The following is a 21,330-nucleotide window of genomic DNA, read 5'->3' as shown; positions in this document are numbered from 1 at the left end:
GAGATCAGCCGATCCCATTATGAAGCAAGAAAAACAATTGAAGAAGCCAAGAAGGAAATCCATTATAGTAATAAAAAGAAATTTAATAGATCCCGTTTGCAACATAACTTCCAAACAAGTGAAAAGGAGGAATAGGCAAAACCTATTACCATTGAGGAACTTTTGATACTCATTGCCATTGCCATTGTGAAATTCGAACAAACGGGAAGTCCCGAGGCCACACAACTCCCTATTTTGTTTTCTGCCCACCATTCGTTATCAAGTTCTCACGTTATGCTCCATGTATATACGTACATAACTTCAAGAATCTTTTGCCGTTTCTATATGTGATATTTCGTCTCCTAGCATCAGAAAACGGTTTTATTGGTGGAGATGGATATCTCAATCCGATTGTACTAACAACAAAATACTTTAGCTGGATGCCTCTGAATTTGCATGAGATCGTGAAAAACTAATGCTCGTAATTACATTGAATGGCTATTTACATTACATTTCATGCAGGACAAGAGCAAGAATCATAGCTTGCTTCAAACCTCTTTTTTTATTTGGATCCAAAGGCTCATCGTCATTTTCTTGGAGGATCCCCAAATGAATCAAAGTTGTAGAAGGCTCTAAATCAATGACCTTCAGGAGGAGGCAACTTTCAAGCCTAAAGCCTTTCGACGCACACAAAGTTACACGGACTGCTCGATACCAGGATGGGAAAAGATTTACTGGCAACATCACTCAGAGCTTGCCTAGTTTTCATCCTGCTTCTCTAGATCTTGAATATCCACTGGCTCAGGGAAAATCTCGCTCGAGGACCTTTTGTGTGAAGATGAGTATTCATTCATGCCACTTCCATGAGACCCCGCTCTCCCTGTCTGTTTTAGATCACTGGCACCTTCTCTTCTTGTTTGGCCTGGAAAACTGGCACTCTCAGACGAGCTGTGATGCCAACTACCGAAGAATGCAGTGGTCCAATAACTTCTGGATGATGTTGTTCTTAGCCTTCCAGAGCTGAAATTTTCTTCCCTGACAACCTTGAAAGGATTTTCCAGTGCTCTGAGGATGTGTCTCATCAGGGGACGTCTGGAAGGCTTGGGATTTAGGCATGACTTGGCCACTATCGCCACAGCCCACACTTCTTCAAGTAGATCATCATCTATGATAAGAGACTGATCAATAATCTTACCCACCTGTTCCTTTTCGTGTATACTGATGTAAGATAGATTGTTTTCCAACCACTCATTTGTAGAGCCCTCGTCTTCAAAATTGCAGATGTCCAGCTTACCCGAGACAAGCCCAAGTAAGAGCTTTCCAAAGCAATATACATCATAAGCACAACTTGCAGATGGTCCTGTTGATTTGCCAAGAGCATAGCATTTAAGCAATTGCCAATTGCATTACATAATATGTTTGGAAAACCCATTAAACTCTGTGGTTCAGATATTTAGAAGTCCCTAGAAGTAGAAGCCAACAGGACTCTACAGGTTATTGCCAGAATGAAACAATTCTATGGAACCCAAAATCATGCATGAGTCAACAACATGGTTTGAAAAAACCCATTTCAATTAATCATAAGGTCTCCCCAACATGATATAATGTGATAGGCCAATAATGGATAAGTCAAAGGGGATTCAAGCTATGTGCAGGATTTTCGTCCTTGACCAAGTAGGAGACCGACCTCAAACATTGCCTAGTTGCTGATGCAAAACAAGTGATTAATCCTCAGCTATTTCTACTCATGAGTATGTACGGGAGTTTAGTGTACCTGAAGGTCCTTTATCAGGAGTCCTGCACGTTGACAAAATTAAAAAGGTTAATGTTTCTAACATAAAAAGATGAAACTAAGAGATCGCTTACATCAGGAAGTGGAAACTATACAAAAGCATGGGACCTTATCATCTTTGCTATTGAAATTTCGCATGAATACACACCTAAAGAACTTGACATGACATCGTTGTAAATTATCTTTTCTAGCTACTTTAAGCTTGCTTGTGATTCTCAAGCATGTTTTAGTTTAGAACACAATGCAGATAACCAGAAAACTGTTTCAGTCCCTGATAGTAGAGCACAGGAACCTTCCAGTAACGAACCTAATCACCCAATTAACTGGGAATATGACAAGTCCACTTTGCATGCACTCTGACATAAATTTTGTTTTATAAAATTAATCATGAAAAGCTATTGTCAAATGCAGACACGAGTTGTGATAATGTAAATGGTAGAAGTACTTACTGTGCCATCCAGAACATTCTTGAAATCCTTTGCTGACTGTTCTCCACTCCTTGAGCGCAAACGTCACTTAAACTTCCAAGTCGTACTTCATATTGATCATCAAGAAGGATGCTGCTTGCTTGAATATCTCTTCAAACACAAAATAATAGTATGAATAAGATGACGAGGTAGTCAAGCAGGATTTCTTCTGAAACATTTGGATATGCATCAGTTGCCTTTAAATCTAGCCATACTTTGAATCAGTCCCGAATGTCATTAAGATATATAAAAGCTCTCTATAGTAGAAAGTAGGAATGATACATTACAGCCAGAAAGAAAGAAATGTGTGGTACCTGTGGACAAGTGGAGGATTACACTCATGGTGCAAGTAAGATAAAGCCTCAGCAGCTCCTATTGCAATTTTTAATCGTGTGATCCAATCCAAAGATTGTAAACAATCATCATCCAAATGGTTAACCCTGTAAAAGGAATTGGACAAGTCTCCATTTGGCATATATTTGTAAACCAAGATCTTTTCATTTTCAAGCTCTAAGCAATGACCAATAAGTTGGACTAGCCTTGGGTGATTTATCTTGTCAAAAAGATCCAATTCTGAAGTACATCTCCCTTTCTTGAGAACTTGTAAATCAACTCTCTTTATGGCTACTAGGTTTCCACCCTCTAATGTTCCACGGAATATGTCTCCAGAGTGACCATGCTTGATGAGGTTTGTTTCGCTGAAGTTATTTGTGGCATGGAGCACTTGCTCGTATGTAAATTCTTCTCCAAGACCTGAGAAGCACAAAGGAATCTGAGGAGGTGGCCTACTATCCTTTACTGAAACATGCCTGACTTCCGCTGTTCCTCTTCCATTTCCACTTCGTTTGTTACATACTTTTAGCACATATGCTAATGCTACCCCTAAAATCAAAATGCAGCCAAGTCCACCAAAAGTTCCCACCAATATAAAGGTGAGTTTGTTTTTCTTCTTTGAATGTTCCGAAATTGGAGGTTCTGGTGACTCGGGAACATTGTTGCCATCAAAATGAAGGCCTCTCTTGGCATAAAATTTTTGGCAGTCCATTATACTCCTCTGATCTGGCAGGCTCTGAAAGCAATTGGTGCTGATATTGACACTGCTTTTCGTAGTAGTAGGAGCCAATCCTTTCAAGAAGTTATTCGATAGATCAAGTGAGACATTTCCGCCAGTTTCAAAGGGCACATTTCCGTAGAACAAATTGTTTGAGAAATTGAACTTGGTGCCGGCATTATCAGAGAAAGCAGTAAGGTTTGGCAATTCACCTGTGAAGTTATTCTCAGAGATATCTAGAAACAGTAAATGCGGCACTGACCGCAAGACATCAGGAAATTTACCATCAAATTTGTTGTTCCTGAGAACTACAAATTCCACAAATTTTTGATCCAAAAGTACTCTAGCTGGCAGAGCACCTTCTAGCTCATTATTCCCAATTAACAACTTCTGTAAACTACTTATCCGTCCTAAATCCTCAGGCAATGGCCCCGACAAAAAATTGTAACCAAGATCAAGCTCCACCAAGGCAGAAAGATTACCCAGCTGAGCAGGAACAGAAGAGCTGAAACTATTGTCGTGTAACCTCAAGAACTTAAGACTAGAAAGTGAACCAATCTCAGTAGGAATCGCCCCAGAAAGGAAGTTTGAAGACAAATCAAGACTACTAAGGTTCCTAAGAGCTGAAATAGCGCTAGGAATTGGCCCTGTTAATAAATTTTTTGAAAGATCAAGAACTGACAAGGAATTCAGCTTCCCCAATGCAGCTGGAATTGTCCCAGTAATCGTATTTTCAGACAAATGCAAAGAATTAAGCCTAAACAAACTTCCCAATGAGTCAGGAATTGATCCATAAATTGAACAAGACCTGAGATCAAGCACCTGTAATGTAGCTAGTCTTTGGCCTAACCATTCTGGAATTGGCCCAGGAAGTAGAAACCCTGAAGCATTGAAGGAAGATAATGAGGTCAAATTGCTTAAAGGATAAATAGCAAACCGTGGATTTCGCTTTCCAACCCGAGTTCTCCTTATCCCAGATAAGCTTATTCCTGTCACTCTCCCATCTTGGCATTCAATCCCTGTCCAGTTTAAGCAAGGCTCGACCTTTTTGGGCCAGTATCGAGCTCTAATACCAAGGGATGCCCTGAGCTCCAGCAAAGCCCATCTTTCCGAGCCGGAGCTTGCTAGAACCTGCTCCGTCTGCATAAAGTTGAAAAACAAGAGGGAAAACAATGCAACCTTGAATTGACCGTCCATGACCCTTGGAACCAAAAATGAACTTGCTAAGGTCTGTAGCATGTCAATGATACAATCCAGCTGCCTCAAGGTGAAAAGTGCAATTTTGATTTGAACATGCACAAGCACAACCTTTTACGCTGATTAGGCACTTGCTAAGGTCTATGTTATAGTAATCCAGCACCTTCAAGAATAAACACGTAATCTTGATTCAAAGTCCATAACCCGATTCAGCCGGTGAGTTCTACCATAAATTTGAGCTCCCTCAAGAAGAAAAAATGCAGTCTTGAGCTCTGTTTCCACTTTGGGACCGGTAAAGCAATAGAATGGAGCTTCCACCTTATTTCCACAGCAAATGTTGGTCTGCCCTGATCATTAAATGAATAAGCTTGCGACAGTGACAGCAAAATGGAGCATAAGAAACTAGTATGATAAATTTGTTTACCCAGTGTAGGAACTTGGTAGTTTGGCGGATCACCAGCTTTGCCTTTGATTCTTCAGTTTCAACTTTCAACACAGCAGAAAGGCTTTTGTTTTGGACCATAAATCAAATGAACGAGCCCATGAGGGGTCGTAACTGTCCGAGTATCGGACCGTGTATGACTGCTGTGTGTCCCTGTCTCTGACTCTGAGGGTAATAATGGCAGGAGGAAGTTAATAAGTAGTGGTAGTTCTGGTATGGTAGTAAGGTGTTATTAATGGCAAGAGGGCATTCCACAACCGCCACAACCGTTCATTTCAATTTCAACACACGTCCCTTTCAGCTCTATCCAGACCAGAGCTCCATTAATGCTGCAATACTATCCTGTGCACTCTGAAGTCTGGATGACTGCTGAGTTGAACAGGTTGAGGTTTAAGAATTCTGAGTTGTGGGAACTGGGGAACGGGGATTATGATTATATTGGGAAGTGGAAGAAGACTCGAGGAATAACGGTATCCGTGTCTCTCCAGCCCCCAGTTCGCGCGCTTCTCTTGGTGTTTTGTAATTTCGCGTGGAAGTTTTGTCGTTTTCTGGAATCTAAACTAGAGACTTTGGATTCAATAATGTTAAGTCAACCATCACCATTAGTTTCCGGGAAACATAAAGGGTACTTAATAGGCCAAAAGATGAAGATAAGACTGAGTTGAGACGTATGAGGTTTGATTTTTCTTTTCTCTTTTAACTCATTAGAGATGGAAGAGCATGAACTTTCTTCATTCGAGCAAGTAGACCCATCAACTGGTCCAAGACATCTATTGTGGTGTGAACAAGGAGGAAATAAAATTTGCAATAACAGCATAGGATGTTACAAGCCCCCGCGTGAATGGTCCAGCGGCAGCGCCTTTCACCAGTGAATCTTGAGCTCACAAGTTCGAGTCTCCGCTCCGCTGGATTCCTCCGCGCACTTAACGTGTTCGGACCGGGTTGGGGCGCTGGGTCCGGGCCGCAGAGGATTAGTCGGGCCCCGTAAAGATTGACCCGGACACCCCTGTGTCGACAAAAAAAAAAAAAAATAACAGCATAGGATGTTACAACCAAAATTATATAATCATTTGACCAAATTTTTATTTTGCTTGATGTGCATATTATTAATTACCCCGCTACTACATCATTTCTATCTGTTCTGTGACTAATCAAATCGTGATTCTTCCATGAGTTTGTAATTACATGACTAAATTAATTCTGCAAGCCCGTCTAAAACATCTTGGAACAATGAAATATGTGAATATAAATAGCTTGGTAGGGATAATAATACAGGTCAAACTACAATTACTAACCAAAAGTCATTGGTCAGAATCACAATCTGAAAAGAATATCTGGTTGAATTAAGTGACGTCTTCATGGTAACTAAACAGGCGCGGACCAATATTAGCAAAGATTAGAAGCAAAAGTAACGTAATAAATTCCATATTCGCAGTTTTAGAAGTACTATTCAGTTTGATTTATTCCAGTTAGAACCAAGGACTAAGAACAAGGAGGCGGCTGATGGACTTAAAAACACTAAAAAAAATTCGGGGTTACGTCTTTTTTTTACAGAAAAGATCATTTTATTTAATAAGTCTACAGTAATGACAGAAAAAATACATCAAACAAACGCACAAATGCATATAGACTTAAAATCAACGAATACAATGAACCTAATAAATTTCAATGTCATTGGATGGACAATCATACACTTGATTAAAGATTGGATTATAGTTTTCATCAGGGATGACTAGGGTTCGCGTCAGTTGACTTGGTCTTCTCCTAATCATGCACTACTCCAATCAATTATCAGCGTGCAGAATTATTACCAAAGACTATTCAATAATTGAATTCCTTTTTCACTTGAAATTGATGTTTTCCCTCTTGGGCAGGGAAATTTCTGTTGTCCGATTCGAAGGTATAATTCAACGTCCACATTGATTATTGTTACCAAATTGGCTACAACAGTTGCATACTTCCGCGTGAGTCAACCCCAAGTGCCTATTGCCGACGTGTACGTTGAAACTTTGATCCCTCGCTCTAACATGACTCGATTTAAGGTTGACTCTTCATTGCTCAATAAATTAATTTGCTAAAGGTTTGTAATATGACTCAATTTAATGTTGACTCTTTATTGGGCTATAAATTAATTTGCAAAAGTGAAATCAGAATCCATAACTGAAATTCCATTGCAGAGTTCTTATTAATTTGATTAGTTTGTTGCGACTACGTACCGCTACTTGTTACAACAATTTCTATAAGTTACAAATTATGGGAAAAGAAACATACACATAGTAGTGTAATTTGAACTCCGAATTTTTTTTAACTTTTTCGGTCTCAATCTTGATCGCTAGACTAAGAATGCATGGGTTTGATTCAGTTGTAGATGTATCATAATCCTAATGCTTCAATGGGCTCAAAGGTACCCCGAGTCCTCACGTACCATGCTAAAAAACTGATACCCACTTTGCTACGCTTGAAACTAGAGTTGGCAATTATACCCAAAACCCAACAACCCATCCAACCCACCCACTAATTTGAGAGGTTGGGTTGGGTAAGTTGGGTATTGGGTAAATTTTGGGTTGGGTAATAAAAATCCATATATATTTTAGACGGTTTGGGTATTTGTATTGGGCACCCATTATCCAATTTTTCTCTCTTTGTATGTTTTCTATGCAAGTATAACCCATCCTGTTGCCACATGGAAAAAGACATTCTTGTGTACAAAACTGTTACCACCACCCCCAAAAAAAACCCCCCGGGGCAAAAAAAAAAAAAAGTGTTAATTTTTTGAGTAAGTTCCCTGTATTTTGGTTGGACTTTTTGATGGTTTAGTAAAGGGGTTAGCAATTATCATTTAAACGTAATTTGACCTCTGCTATTGTAGAGCAAGAATCATCAGCCTATGACTAGTTGACCGAGAGTCGTCCCTATGGCAAATATATATCAATAAACATTTCTGAGACAAGTGTTGTAAAAATTCGTTTATGGAGCGATTAAATATTGAACTAATAGCCAAATTTTTGTTAATCCCTTCACGAAAGATTTGTATGCTAAATGTTGAAATTATAAAGATATGGTTTCTTGAAAGCTAATTATTTGGCAAGAGATTCTTTGTTATAATTTTGTCCGTTACACTCGTTACATTATTTAGTTGATTGACATGTGTCTCATGCAATAATAAATAAGAATTTGAGTTTTAAAATATCTCTTAGTTTGGACCAAAGCTATACTCAGTTTGAAAATCCTTACTTGTATAAAAAATAGTGAGTTCATCCAAGTAGTTTAAATAGTTAGTATGTGTGTGTATTTGTAAAAATATATTAGTGTGTATTGTAATGTGTTTATATGTGTAAAAATAATATATTTCAAAAGAGCTTAAGAAATGAGTATATTTTTGTGTCTATCAGTGTTTTAGTGTGTAAAATTATGTGTATCTATGTGTGTGAATTTTTTTTTTTTTGTATGTAAAAATGTATTTGAGAGAGTTTATGTATCAAAATCTATTAATTAATATATTGGATCATATTTGGGTTATGGGTTTGAGATAACCCAATATGACCCAACCCAAAATTAACCCACTCTAAAATTGGGCGGGTTGGGTGTAACCCATTTAAATGAAAACCCAACATCAACCCGTCCAAAATCTGCCCAACCCGCCCAATTGTCAGGTATACTTGAAACCAATCGTTCGGGATCGGGTAAGAGGGCCCAAACGTATTTTGTTATATGGTGTACAAGAAAGAAACTGAAAAAACCAAATGGATTTGGACAGAGCGTTTTTAGAAAAAGTAAAATATGTTTTCAGTAGGATGCTGGGCTTACGCTTGTCATGGGCTTCTGTTCATTGTTCTCGGGGTTTTCGAAGAAGCATGGTTCCCTTTTATCAGGCAGGTTCTGTTATTTCCAAGACTTCATCCTTTCTCTTATGAAAAAGCAAATGTTACAGAATAATGGGCTTGATCATTATATGTATATTATATAAAGCTAATTATATATATATATATATATATAAATATTCTCAGTTATGGTTCCAGTTCGAGAACAACATGAGCACTTTTTAGGAAATTACCATCTTTTTTTCTCTTTAAAACTATTTAATATTCGTCTACAATTGACTTCCACTTTGAAAATAAAATGAGCAGTTTTAATGAGATTAGCTTTGTCTCTCCTAATTTGCTCCCCTAGACTCGATGCTAGTAGGGTTGTTCATATTGTTCAGCATTATGATCAGTTGATCAGTCCAAGGCAATCTAGGAAAATAAGGAGCTGCATGCAGGGTTTAGTTTGGGACCTAAATGCTGAAGTCTCGTTCTAGTGATGGAAAGTATGTGTAAATAGCTTCATATGTGACTACATTGGTAGCCAGTTTAACAAGACCTTAACACTAGTCTGTTAGGCTTTTATCCTGACGATCAGCTGATTTCAAATGGTTCCAAAAGTAGATTGCCAAAGCAGCAATTTGACCTTCTACTTCGGCAAGGGGACAAACTTTTGAACTCTGAACTGACATGAAAGACTTCCACAAATTCGCAGGTCTTCCACTGAAAAGAGAAAGCCATCCACGTGCTTTTCTGAACATAATGAATTTATTGTCTTCTTTCTGCATTAACCAAACTCTTCTGTGATAGCTGCAGGAAGATAAAAATGGCAATGCCACTCTTATTCACTCTTTTTGTGAGCTATAGATTATTTATCTCTGCAAGCAACCTTAAAATCACCTGATCGCAGAAATATTTTGCTTGGATATGGTTCATAGGCTACGTCATAGTATAAGGACATTTCAGAACTGCCTTTCCGCATTCGAAGTATTTCAGCTGAGAAATAAAAGGTGGGTAGAAAATTTCTATTTACCTCCTTGTTTTATGTGATGAATCTCAGTATCACAGATAGCATAAAGAGGCAAGAATCCTTATCTTACCCTTGAAGGAGGCCCTGCTGAATCTTCGTACAGTATCTGCTTGTCAAATCAACCTTCATTTTTTTTGGGTCCCTTCTAGACAATTCCCGGATCTATCCCTGTTGCATGGGATGTTAGGTTCTCTCTATTCATTCCGGGCTGGAAAATTCTGCACTTTTTATCACCTTCCTAGCTGACAGTTCCATCAGATAATCCTTCTGATATTATCCTCAACAGATTCAGTGCTAAGCAAAGCGGAGATGTGTAAGTAGTTCAACTTGCATGATCCTCTTAAATTTGAGAAAAACTAGGAATATTCATTCGTTTGTTATTTAACCCCTTCTTTGCTTAAACGAACTATCAAGTACGAAGTTTGAATACTGCAAAAATTGTGGGCAAGTTTGGTTTTGGTCGAGGCAGCCTAAGTGGATGAGTAGGTGGGGATCAGCTTTGACATCCTTTCATATGCCAACATGCTTTTGTAACTATTCTCTGGTATTTCAGCATGAACTGCTCTGAAAAGAATTGGCTAATTACATCTAATATCAAGAAAAGTTCGAATATGATTTGTTGGTCATCAAAAGCTATAATTTTTTAACTTGGGCCCCCCAAAAGATCAAGGTCCTTTCCCTGAACTAATGAGGAATTTTCACTTTTGCAACTCTGAACATGATCTTGTAAAACCTATATGAATGAGTAAGGACAAGATTGGTAGGCAACACACTTAATCTTCGAATCAGTCTGAAGAATCTCCAAAGGAATCAAAAGTTTACATCTTGGACCATTGGGACTGAGGGTATCCATCTATCCTTCAACTTGTAAGCGGAGAGTCAGGAACCACGAAGAAAGTAGGCAAAGTTTTCTGAAAGATTTTGAAAGTGAAAGGATTGGTATCTGCAAAGGACTTTCTGCTGCATATGATCAAGGATGATAAGGAATCAGATATCAGTACCCTGGTGTATCTCTTGACTATCACCTTTAAGAATTGTTCCACTAATGTTGTTGGAACTCACTTTCATCAGATATGCATTGCTACTAGAATACAAACCATATCTTGGTCAAGTGCTTAAAAAACTTGGGCAGGACAATACTTCTACTGATGTTGAAACCCGATATCTGATACAAGTACTAACAGTCTAAAGATTCATAATTGGATCCCAAATTAGAGGTCAAAGTTCTGATGGGAGAGCAACCAATTACAACATTAGCTTGGGATCGTTCAAGCCTGTAGGTATGTGTAGCACTTTGAGTCTCTGAACTCCTAAATAGTGTGAAAATAATGGCACTGCAAATTATTTTAGCCTCCAGCAATGTATGTAAAGGCCATTCCCTGATTGAGTATCAGTTGTTATTACTTATATTCCATCACGACTTCCTTCTACAACCAGTTATCTCCTCATGGAGTTTATCGACGTTCTCAGGATCAAATGAATAAGCCATGCCTTCTTTGTAGAATTTCTTTTTCAAAAGTCAACAATTATCATCATGTAACATTGCTGAATCCATGGAGTCTTAGTCACAAAAGAATCAATATGGAATCAAAGGTCTAGACCAACTTGCAGTCTAGGGCCATGGCAACGGAAAATTGTTCATAAAGCTTATGGGAGATAAAGGTCTAACATCCACAAAGATGAAATTTTACTGGACATCCACGTGGATGATAAGGATTCCATCTAGAAGCAGGATTACAATGTACCTCCATGGACCAGTTTCTGGTGAATTTGAAAATTTTAGTTAATTACAGGGATTGGTGGACCAAAAATTACTGTTTTTGAGCTCAGTAACAAGTTGGCACTTGACAGGATAAATCTTCCTAATCTCGTTCAGCAGTGTTTTCAATGGCTTACAGTGAACAAGAGGGCAGGATGGTATGCTTAAGTGCTTAGGATTAAATCCAGCAACACATGCAGAATCATCGAGTGTTTCCTTTTCCTGTTGCCTTAGCTGCTGCAAAATTAATCATCAGAACAAATCCTTTACGTTTCTCAAGTCGTCATTCTTGAACTCAAGGAAAATGGTCAGTGCTAGATAATGTTTCTGCTCCTATTGCAAATTGGGGTGAGAAAGACGATCTCATAGAGAAAAAAGAAACTGAAAATAATAATTTGTTACAACTTCATATCTGAGTCTAATCTTCAGTCGTAGGTTTAAGGAGACGAACTTGATGATAGTGAATGCTTGTAGATTAGTCATGGACATAAGCTTATTCTAATGTTTGATTACTGCCAGATTTTCACCACAGTGACAAGTTCATTTCTTGCAAGACAGTTCTGACTTTGGCTACAATTTTTTAGTTTTTTCCTTCTTCAAACCAAAAGACCTGCACCATGTAGTTGATCTTGGGGAAAAATAATAATAACAAATTACAGAAATAAAGTGTAGGATCTCTCACGCATGAATGGCTGAATGGTGGTTTAAGGACCAGGATCTGTATGTATAACAGTCAGAGGATAATAAAATACTCTAGCAAGCACCGTTAAAAGAAAATTATTTGGTAAAGATCATCGTTTCTTTGTACAATCAACACAATCTTTTGAACGTTATGCACGCATTGATTCAGACTTCTATCTCAACCTTTATACTGGACATATTTTTGTTATGGAAAGATATATTCGACCGTAGGTTTTTGACCACAAAAGATTTAAAATGCAGAATTTAAGTGATATGGCTGCTCAGTGATGAGCTAAAAAAGGGAAAATCATTTAACTGGTTGAATGCATGAACAACAACTGTTCCACGCACTAATCCGGCCAGCTAAAGTACATTAGGAATTTGGATCCTTGTCAAGCATTCGGATTATGGTAAAGAAGTACAGCCATAATACGTTTCAAAATCTACTAGAATGGAAACCGTCCAGCATAGAAAGGTACTTTAGTTGCCAAACAAAGAAGATGCACAGCTTGATCTCACTCTCTAAAAACATGGAAAATGAAACCTGGGCCACATTGTGCCCGTGAGCTTTAGTACAAACAGCCGCAGGATTGGCCCTTGTTTTCACTTGGACCCACCTTGTCGAGATGCATTTTACTCTACTAAACAGATATGATGAGGTGAAAGTAGGAAAAAGAGCAACTTTTTCTTGATTAAAGAGAAGCCTGTCTGGACTCATGTTTTTCTTGGTTTTAATTGTTCTAAGCAAAGCCAATGTTTGGCAAGTGCAGTTAATCACATGGATCATAACAAATTCTCCTGATTTGCCAGAAGACATCATATAGCAGCCCGAAAAGCAACTCATCGGAGCCCACCAGCCCTGGCTGTATCTATCCTCCACTGCTATAAATAGAGTGACCATTCTAAGCTCATTCACATAAGAATAAGCAATAGTAGTTTCCTCCTCGTTCACAATTTCCATCACCTCCAATTAACTCTTCTTGAACAATGGCCTCAAACTCGACATGGACCGCTAAGCAAAACAAGCTGTTTGAGAATGCATTGGCCACCTATGACAAGGATACTCCAGACCGATTCCACAATTTGGCCAAGGCTGTGGGTGGGAAGACCGTGGAAGAAGTGAAGAGGCACTATGAAATGCTTGTGCAAGACATAAATCATATCGAGTCAGGGAAAGTGCCTCTTCCCAATTACAGTTCCAATGGAAATAGCAATAAGGAATATCAATATATGCACGAGGAACAAAGGTAACTAATCATCTTATGAGCGACTACTCGTTTCCATGTTGCATATTTATCAGACGGTGCTGATTTCGACATCCCTTCCATGATCTGCAGTATCTGATTGCATAGATAGTGCTACATCTTTTGAACTTCTAATATTCGCTACGGAGCTAATTTCTAGCCTCGAAGCTACATATCTCTCAAATATACAGGTGACTGATGATATGTCTTCCTTTTCCAGGATGAAGTATCTGAAGCTGCAATAAAGCAAGGACAAAGGATCCAAAGTCGGTTACTTTCGTCTCTTGAACAAATGCAATAATGAAATGACAATTAGGATACCTTGTGACTTTGTCCTTTATCAGTTTGTCTTCCATCAAATCATTGTACCTTATTTTTATGTTCTTTTGCATATAGAAGAGTCATTGAAAAGTGACTTAAAGCTTTCCCCTATTGTGCTGATGTCAAAAGAATTCAAGTTTAGCTGCAAATTTCTGTGTTATATCTTTCTTCTTCCATCGCATCTATGAAATAAGAAACAAGATCAAATCCTGATAATCAAGTATTTATGTCTGAGAAAATGAGTTAAAGACCTAATCATATGAAGATTACTGACATAATCAAGCTGCATGTATGATGTGTAACTGGAGAAAATGGAAGATGTAAATGACTCGGCAACCATTTACGGCTCTGAAATTACCAGCGCTGCGATTCACGTAATCTTCCATGCATGACGAATTGGTGATTATGATTGATCAGCAGCTATATATGCCTTCCTACAATCTTCAAAACGCTAACCACCTACTCTAATTGATCACCTATAATCTTGGTTCTCAATGCAATTTTGGATATATTATGCTAATAAAAAAAAAAGCAAGTTTGGTTGCACCTATGTGATTTTAGTCTTTAAAGTTTCAGCAAAAATAAATACAGGCTCTAATGTTTGGTATCTAGTATGATATTAGTCCTTAAATTAGTTTTAAAAATAAATCTGGTCCTTAATGTTATCAATTTGAATAAGATTTAGGACAATTGATAGATTTTGCGAGTTACTAACGAAATCAGTCACGTGCAATCATATGTTTGTTAAATTAAACTTCCTAAAAAGAAGAAGATTAGCAATTAACCTTGAACATTAAGAATAATTTACGTCATGGCACGTTAGTAACTAATTAATGAAAAACCAAAAAGAGAAAGAAAAAAAATTTGTTAAACTATACACAAAAGTTACGCATTAGAGTATTTTGCTTGGGAATAGTGGGGATAGAGAATAAAAATGAGTTTTAGATCCACGAATTGGGTGCTCCAATTAGCTTCAATTTTGTAGTTTAAAATAATTTTTTTTATTAGTTAGCACGTAAGTTATTAGTCTTCAATTTTTGTTGTTTAAATTAGCTATTATTTTAGTTTTTATTTTTTTAATTTAATTTAATGGACATATGATTAGACATGATAAAATTCTATAAGTAGTTGAAAATACTATTCAAATGTCTTAATTTTGCTTTAAATTGGATGCATTTAGGACCAGATATGCTCTTGTCAAAACTTTATTTGCTAAAATTCTAAAAGTTATATACACATGTACATATATCATTCCCTCCAATGTTACCCATATCGCTTGAGATTATAACTTATTGCCAAAGTATTTATATAAATCAGCGACTATAGACATACCTAAAAATATAGGGATAATGAGATATGATAATGATGGATTTAGAAAAGAAAAAATAATGGTTGAGGTTGGTCTGAACTCTGAAATTCTGAGAATCATAAAGGTGTCATCTTCATGTTTTCCTTACGTTCATGCTAATTAGAATTACATGCCTTCTGTAATCACTGGACTCCCGATCCAAGATCCTGAGCGATGTGATAAACACAGGAAGGGGGCTTGCAACCAATGTCTACCTATACCTATACAATAAAAGAGATGGTGCAAGTAATGTAATAGCTTTGCCCCTCATGGGCAGCTCGTTTGGTCACGGCATCTTCCTTAAGAATCGTTGTCCAGTCTCTCGCAAGGGTTCGAGTCCCATGATCACACGGCATCTTCCTTAAGAATCGTTGTCCAGTCTCCCGTAAGGGTTCGAGTCGCATGATTAACGTGTTCAGTGGGATGGGACCTCTCCTCTCGGACCGGTGGGGATTAGTCGGATCCTGTTTACCCGATGGCTCGGATCCCCCCTCCGTCAGAAAAAAAAAAAAAAAAAAGTAATGTAATAGCTTATCTCTGTGTCAAATGTATAACCCTTCAGGTATAAATCTAGAACCCAATTTTGCCATTCTAAACTTTTTCTTTCCTTGTTATTTTTGTGGATTAGATGTTGGCAATAGTATCAGCGTTCAATACCTTTCTCATGCGAGTTGACAGCCAAGAGCCTATTTTACTGACAATTTGAACTCAATTTTAACCACTAGATTAAAATATCATCAATAGCTGCCTATTTCGAGACTAATTACGGTTATCAGCAACATTCAACATGATGAAATGCGACCCATGCAGCCTTTCAGAACTCAATCCCCGCCCTTTGAAAACGACTACAAGGGAAGCAATGGAGGGAAATTCTATTCTTCAGTTCCCTAAAATCACAGAACATCGGAGAAAGGCACGCACGATATCAATGTCAATAATTCTTACGAATTCTTAAGCGTACTTAGTCTCAGAGTGAAAAAAGAAACGAGAAGCCTGCATTTCTAAACATCTTACTGAAATATAAGGCATTCCCATTTATCTTTTCCTTCTCGCAACAAAATTCAGCTTTGGAAGGGATTCTGAACCCTAAAAATATTGTAGGTGATGATGCTCGAATTCAAAGGCAAATGACAACCTTTCTCATTCTATCGCAAGATGTTAAAAACTTAGTACAAGAGACATGGTGGCGAGAATGCAGCTTCATAAAATCATGAGAGCATTGACAAAAAAAATGCACACGCGGGATCCAACCTCCAGCAAACTCAAAAGGCTTCTACAGAACCTCCTTTATCAATCTCTCTGTAAGAGCTTTGGGGAGTCCCATCACGCTATCAGTCGCCCCCACCTGCCAAAAGCAGAGGTGATTAGCAAAGAACCAAAAACAAGTGCCCAAGAAACGATAGAAAAGTGATGTAGATGCAGATCTTTGGAGGCATTGACATCAAAAGCAGAGTTTGCCTTACCAAAGGACTTGAACCTCCTAAATAGACGGGATCCTAATCTTTTTTGGTATTTCCTCAGCAAGACAACATGATCCTAGTCTGAAGAATCTGAACAAGTGAGGATACCATCTAGAAACACAGCTGGAAAGGTTTCTGGTAATGCTCCAAGCAATGAAAGAAAGCCGTATCATCTATGCAGGCCCATTACAGACAAACACAACGAATTCTATTACGGGAGAAATTTTATAATGACGCTACAATGGTGAGAGGCTGAGAGCTAGTTTACATTAACAAAATACCATTGGTCAACCACAAGAAGTTCTTTGCCATTTCCATCTCTCTCTCTCTCTCTCTCTCTCTCTCTGTGGGAGGGTTGCAGTAGCTGGCAATTGAGGAGGTTATTTATCCAAATATTGCTTGTCTTGTCAGAATTTTTTTAAAAAAAAAAAAAAAAAACTGTTACTCGCTTTTAATAGAGAAATTGACTTCCTTTGTCAGAAACAAAAGAGATCCAAGATAACAAAAAAGAGGACCATAATACTAATCTTATCATAAGAAAAGATGAGAAAACAACAAATGACAAACCCAAAAATTAATCTTCTCAGAACATGATGGCCAGTCAGAGTCACAAACTCAAGACACACTGCTTATTGTACGTACCCCTTCTACAATGACAAATCAATTTTAAAATTTGGGAAAAAATAATCACCCTATGAAATGTATCCAAAATTTCACCTTTGGATGGCAAATCAGCCAATATAACGGCAAAATAAGAACCAAACTCGGTTGGAAAAGGGCACATAGGGCAAACCGAGAAAGGCAGAAAGAGGGAAAAGTTGTTGTTTTGTTGAAGAAGGGAGACGGAGAAATTTGAAATTTGCTGAAAGGAAGAATAAATAAACGTTTCTTAGATAACCGAGTCAAATTCTATACTTCTAAAAAAAATTAAAACCAACAATATTTCTCCTTTTTTTTTAAATTTCCAATAAAAAAGACACTATTTGGGTAGATAACCCTTCAGGTTGTATTCAACTTTGACTCCCATATCTTTCTGTCAAAAGCTCGTAGAAATTAATCTGATGCCATCTTAATTAAAAATTCATGAAAATCATAGAAAGCTTGCAGACAAATAGAAACCAACCACTTCTTTTACGTATGGCAATATAAGGGGATGTTCGATGATTAGTGCCCCAGCAACATTCAGCACATTTCCCTCCTCGATCTTCAAAAACAAACAAAGCACATCATTATCCTCATCAAATAACAGATAAATATGCAGGAAGTTGGATAAAGGTCATGTACCAAGCTGTCTATCACTTGATCTGGTATGTCCTGGAAACGTATCTGCAAGAGATCATCATTCATCACATGGTTGACATTCATAAAGGTAAATCACAAGGATTTGGAAAAACAACAGTACAAGTAAGCAACCCCCACAAATCAGAGAGGGCACCCTGCTCATCAAAGTTGACACCAACCAAAAGTGGCTCCTCAGGAGAATGTAATATCCATCAGTTTCACTAAGTTCAAAATCACTAAATAACAGAGTTCCATACCACTAAAAGCTCCAAACCAAAAGCTTTGTATAGAAATACATGCATATATTGAGCTAAAAGTTCAGTCCTGAGTGTTCTCCAACAAAAGAGTAACAGCCTAACAGGTGATGGAATTCTAGTTCTTCTAGAGAAACAAGCTGACGAAGAATCCATTCTAGCAGTAGCAAGTCTATCTGGTTGACAAAGCTCAGCTAAAAAAGCCAATGCATGTACTTCATTTGATGTGAGTAATGTACTCTATAAGTTTTGCAAGAAGGCAATGCATATTAGATCAAGTATATTTGAAATGTTTCTGTATAAATCTTCTTGAAGTCATGTAAAGTATCTGCCACTGGACTTCAAAATGAATTATTAACTAAAATTGATTAAAATAGTACCTCAACTTTGTCCCATTCTCCTTTTCTGATTCCTGACTTGAGGTTGGTAATAACAACAGAACTTACAGTAGCAGCACATCCCCCAGAGTAACCTACAATGTTACCACTTAAGACTGCCAAAACAATTGAAGAATTTACAGCAAGGATCTGCAAGATTAGGAAGGTTTACCTTTAATGTAGTGGCGTGCTTCATCTTTGCTGGATGGCTTTTCCCTGATATTACCTTCATATACCACCACCTTCAAATCATTTCAATATAGTGGTAAGACTAACCCAAAAGTTCCATTTAGCAAAAAACTACTCAAAGAAATCATACAATCCTGAATGTTCTAAAAAACATGTCCCACCACCTGAAATCCATATTTGCTCGAGGATACAAAGAACATGAGGACTACAAACATCTAGTTACCACATACTTTACTGCTAGCACATTTGCCAAGATACAGGTGATTAAAGAACACACAAGAATAACAAAATTCAGACACCTTTGACTTGCATGCTTTGACGGAAACAGCACATTTATCTTCTACAAGATATTCATAATCGAAAAAATAACATTTCAAAATAATTATACAATTTCTAGGCAAAATGAACACATGAAGCCATTTGATAAGTAGTGAAACAGGACAAACAGATAATCTTGATAAACTGATCAAAGTCTCCTGCCTTTTGTTTCTCGCTAATATGTTGCTCACAACAAAATAAACTTGCAGTTGAAAGCAAATTACTATTTTTAATTGATGAAGCAGTAAAACAGAACTGTGCACTGCCGTTTAGAATCTCAGATACAAACCATACGGAGTATCAGCAACATTTATAAGACATAGAAATTCAGTTAGATAAAAAATCTAACCTGTTTGAAACGTAAAGAAGTTGACTGACTACATCGAACATGCCATTTAGATACCAAACTCGTTACTTAAGTCTTTGAAAGCAACTCTCTCATCATTCAATCATGTAAAGTTTTACAGATGACCAAGAAAACGTGATGTTTCAGTGGATAGTGGAGACTTTCCCAGTTTCAAACTGCTTTTTAGTTGCTATGAAATAGAGCCCATAACTGCCATTCCATGCTCATTTAATGGGCTTTATGAACTTCCAACCTCTATCTGCTAAGACTTTAAAGGAAAAGCTTCACCTTTAAGTCAACAGGTTGTCAAATGTACAAGTTTTTTGGAATCCATAATACATCAAAAAAAGAAGTTCTCAGTTTAAGTGTACCATATTACCAATTAATAAAACTAAAACTCACCATGATATATCAGCAAATTTGAGTCAAGAAGCTCAGAAAGAAGCACAGTCAACCATTTTTGACATTAATGGCACATATATGCAAGTAGATAAGTTACACTGACAGTAATTTACTAGAAATTAAAGCATAAAAAGAAGACAAAGACAAATCTTACATCAAAGAAATTAGAAAGAACAAGAATATCCAAGAAACATAATGACCATAAAATGTTAAGTTCATGAAGATGTGATATACTTGGTCACATGTAATTAGAAGCGCTGGCTCAGCATCCATGTTGTATTCTTCAATTTGGAGCTTTGGTATGATGGCTTCTGCCTAATAAAAAGTTTGATTAGCTAAAGTAAGTTCCTAAACCATATGATCCTATCAAAGCAGTTCATGAAGCATAGAAAAACCAAATGAGATCCCTACTGCATTGAGACAGGCCAAAAACCGGCAATAGAAATATGACTCTGCCCCATGCATCTATCTTCTGGTTGAAAATTCAGGAAAGAAAAAGATGTTAACTCAAAAAGATCTCACAAAGCAAGGCAATTTCGGAGACTAAAACTACAAACATAGGCTCAGTTGTATCCTCGAACAAATTGTGGTAACAGGTTACGGGACATGCTGCACTTACTATCATCGAAGTGGGAAGCACTAATAAAACGGACAAAAATAACGCACATACTGTGTCTGCAGCAATTAGAATTGTGGGTTTGACATCCTTCCCTTCATTTTGAATAGTTTGAAATTTTGATATGATGGCATCTGCCTGAGATGCAATTGCAATTTAGACCACCTCAATCGAAAAAAAAAAAGTCTAGTTATATTAGACAGCAATAAAAAGCCTATGACTTTTAGTGTTGGGTAGGAAAAGAAATGTACAAGTCAAGTACCATAAGCAGAAAAAGTACAGTTTTTAGTGCACCTTAAGTTCTTTGCACTCATAAAGAGTCAGAAACACCATAACTAAGCACTCAAAAAGGAAACAAAGTAGTTTTACCATTTCAAGAACGAAAGGCCTCATCTGCAATGCTTAACAAATTGACATATGAATTTACCCAGCAAATTTTTGCAACTCTAACAAAAGTTCAAAAAATGTACCTTTGCCTCAGCAAGAGCCATGACCAACTCCTCTGGCTTTTCTTTCCGTATGGCTTTCTCATCTATATCTGCAGACTAGAAAAACAACCACCACGTCCATCAAACTGAAAATATCTACACAAACATAAGCTGAAGAACTCTAACAAAAGGAGGGACCCCTTAAGCAGCACGGCATACCATTGTAGTAAATTGATATCCCATGTCAGCCAAAATCTTTTTGCGGGCAACAGAAGATGATCCCAAGATTACCTGCGACAAGAAGTAACAAGAACATCTCAAAAATTTCAGCAAATCTACTTCAATAATGAAACAGAACACTTTCAATATAGAAAACAAAACAACAATGCTATTACATCCCACTGCCTTGAATTTAAAAGCAGTATTTGTAATTTACCTTGAAATTTGAGTTGGGATTTGGTTCCATATCTTTGGGGAGTCGAGCTTTCTTCATTCACTAGCAGAGCAGCAATAGAATGCAGGGAAGGATGGTGCAAAAGATCAAA

At 37.5% G+C, this 21,330-nt stretch overlaps 3 protein-coding genes across 6 annotated transcripts; 1 reads left to right on the top strand and 2 right to left on the bottom strand.

Annotated features, from left to right (window-relative positions):
- Positions 1-309: 309 nt before the first annotated feature.
- LOC113749665 (probable LRR receptor-like serine/threonine-protein kinase At2g16250) lies at positions 310-5,415 on the bottom strand. Of its 2 annotated transcripts, none has more exons than XM_027293490.1 (5): positions 4,911-5,415; positions 2,553-4,833; positions 2,221-2,349; positions 1,754-1,776; positions 310-1,339 (listed from the first exon to the last, which is right to left on the bottom strand). In XM_027293490.1, the coding sequence occupies exons 2-5, from the start codon at positions 4,526-4,528 to the stop codon at positions 738-740; spliced, it is 2,730 nt and encodes a 909-aa protein (XP_027149291.1). In that variant the 5' UTR covers positions 4,529-4,833; positions 4,911-5,415; the 3' UTR covers positions 310-737. The 2 variants fall into 2 exon arrangements, with proteins under 2 accessions (XP_027149291.1, XP_027149290.1); XM_027293489.1 differs by having other exon boundaries at positions 2,553-4,828.
- A 7,719-nt stretch (positions 5,416-13,134) lies between these two features.
- LOC113749918 (protein RADIALIS-like 3) lies at positions 13,135-13,909 on the top strand. Its single transcript, XM_027293797.1, has 2 exons — positions 13,135-13,448; positions 13,666-13,909. The coding sequence occupies exons 1-2, from the start codon at positions 13,189-13,191 to the stop codon at positions 13,688-13,690; spliced, it is 285 nt and encodes a 94-aa protein (XP_027149598.1). The 5' UTR covers positions 13,135-13,188; the 3' UTR covers positions 13,691-13,909.
- A 2,130-nt stretch (positions 13,910-16,039) lies between these two features.
- LOC113750897 (maf-like protein DDB_G0281937) lies at positions 16,040-21,330 on the bottom strand. 3 transcript variants are annotated; one of them, XM_027294837.1, is made up of 10 exons: positions 21,222-21,330; positions 21,005-21,076; positions 20,828-20,902; positions 20,412-20,495; positions 19,976-20,056; positions 18,659-18,728; positions 18,490-18,581; positions 17,859-17,900; positions 17,698-17,778; positions 16,040-16,459 (listed from the first exon to the last, which is right to left on the bottom strand). In XM_027294837.1, exons 1-10 carry the CDS (start codon positions 21,276-21,278, stop codon positions 16,388-16,390), a joined length of 726 nt encoding a protein of 241 aa, XP_027150638.1. In that variant the 5' UTR covers positions 21,279-21,330; the 3' UTR covers positions 16,040-16,387. The 3 variants fall into 3 exon arrangements, with proteins under 3 accessions (XP_027150638.1, XP_027150640.1, XP_027150641.1); XM_027294839.1 differs by lacking the exon at positions 19,976-20,056; XM_027294840.1 differs by lacking the exon at positions 20,412-20,495.

The sequence above is a fragment of the Coffea eugenioides genome, chromosome 10 (genome assembly GCF_003713205.1).
Source record: "Coffea eugenioides isolate CCC68of chromosome 10, Ceug_1.0, whole genome shotgun sequence".
Classification (NCBI taxonomy): domain Eukaryota; kingdom Viridiplantae; phylum Streptophyta; class Magnoliopsida; order Gentianales; family Rubiaceae; genus Coffea; species Coffea eugenioides.
Note: the sequence above shows the minus strand (reverse complement) of the source record. Positions and strands in the feature narration are given on the sequence as shown.

Excerpts from the sequence above, each read along its gene's own strand:
- LOC113749665 (XM_027293490.1), bottom strand. The coding sequence starts at position 4,528 with ATGCTACAGACCTTAGCAAGTTCATTTTTGGTTCCAAGGGTCATGGAC. Across the intron at positions 2,350-2,552 it reads AATCCTCCACTTGTCCACAG|AGATATTCAAGCAAGCAGCA; the intron begins GTACCACACATT and ends TTGTGTTTGAAG. Across the intron at positions 1,777-2,220 it reads AGAATGTTCTGGATGGCACA|GACTCCTGATAAAGGACCTT; the intron begins GTAAGTACTTCT and ends GTCAACGTGCAG.
- LOC113749918 (XM_027293797.1), top strand. The coding sequence starts at position 13,189 with ATGGCCTCAAACTCGACATGGACCGCTAAGCAAAACAAGCTGTTTGAG. Across the intron at positions 13,449-13,665 it reads TATATGCACGAGGAACAAAG|GATGAAGTATCTGAAGCTGC; the intron begins GTAACTAATCAT and ends TTCCTTTTCCAG.
- LOC113750897 (XM_027294837.1), bottom strand. The coding sequence starts at position 21,278 with ATGAAGAAAGCTCGACTCCCCAAAGATATGGAACCAAATCCCAACTCA. Across the intron at positions 20,903-21,004 it reads GATATCAATTTACTACAATG|TCTGCAGATATAGATGAGAA; the intron begins GTATGCCGTGCT and ends TTGTTTTTCTAG. Across the intron at positions 18,729-19,975 it reads TTCTAATTACATGTGACCAA|GTGGTGGTATATGAAGGTAA; the intron begins GTATATCACATC and ends AATGATTTGAAG.